Below are 545 nucleotides of genomic sequence, written 5' to 3' on the forward strand. Positions count from 1 at the left end.
GTTGTTTTCTTCTCTTCTTAATCTTATTCTTGTTCTCTCAGTTTAATTATCTCAAGAGAAGTTTTGATTAGATGTACAGTATATGAAACCCTGTTCCCTCTTTTGGCTTATCTATGACTACAACTGACATAAATAAATGGAAGGCCTGCCATACCCACAAACATGTTATGTCCGTTGTAACTACACTTTAAACAAAAGCATGAAGGGGGTTTATGTCTTATAAAGTACAGTACATTGCAATCATAGTTACTGATGTATCAAGCCAGCTTCTGATAAAGTACTATGGAAGTATATGCACTCTCTTTTATTAGTATTTATGAAATAAATGTGTATGAATGGAAAATCATGATATGCTAAGTCTGTCATCAAAAATTCATATTGTGTTATGAGTTATTTTGATTTTTTAAGGAAAATTTCTTACGGAATGTGTCCCTAATTTACAGACTTCGGCGAGAATTAAAGAGACTAGAGGAGGAAGGGGAGAAAATTATTCAAGAGGAGCTGGAAAGACTTAACACAGAAGTGGAACGGGAACTAAACAAACG

General features: G+C 33.8%; 1 protein-coding gene across 1 annotated transcript in view; it reads left to right on the forward strand.

The window, feature by feature from the left end:
• The window catches only part of LOC119593090 (dnaJ homolog subfamily C member 17-like), a gene marked incomplete in the record, with an annotated part of 6,373 nt that overhangs the window by 1,910 nt on the left and 3,918 nt on the right, over positions 1 to 545 (forward strand). Inside the window, 1 exon segment of the mRNA XM_037942014.1 lies at positions 444 to 544. Within this exon segment, the coding sequence (XP_037797942.1) occupies positions 444 to 544 (101 nt within the window).

Source organism: Penaeus monodon, chromosome 31, assembly GCF_015228065.2.
Source record: "Penaeus monodon isolate SGIC_2016 chromosome 31, NSTDA_Pmon_1, whole genome shotgun sequence".
Taxonomy (NCBI): Eukaryota; Metazoa; Arthropoda; class Malacostraca; order Decapoda; family Penaeidae; genus Penaeus; species Penaeus monodon.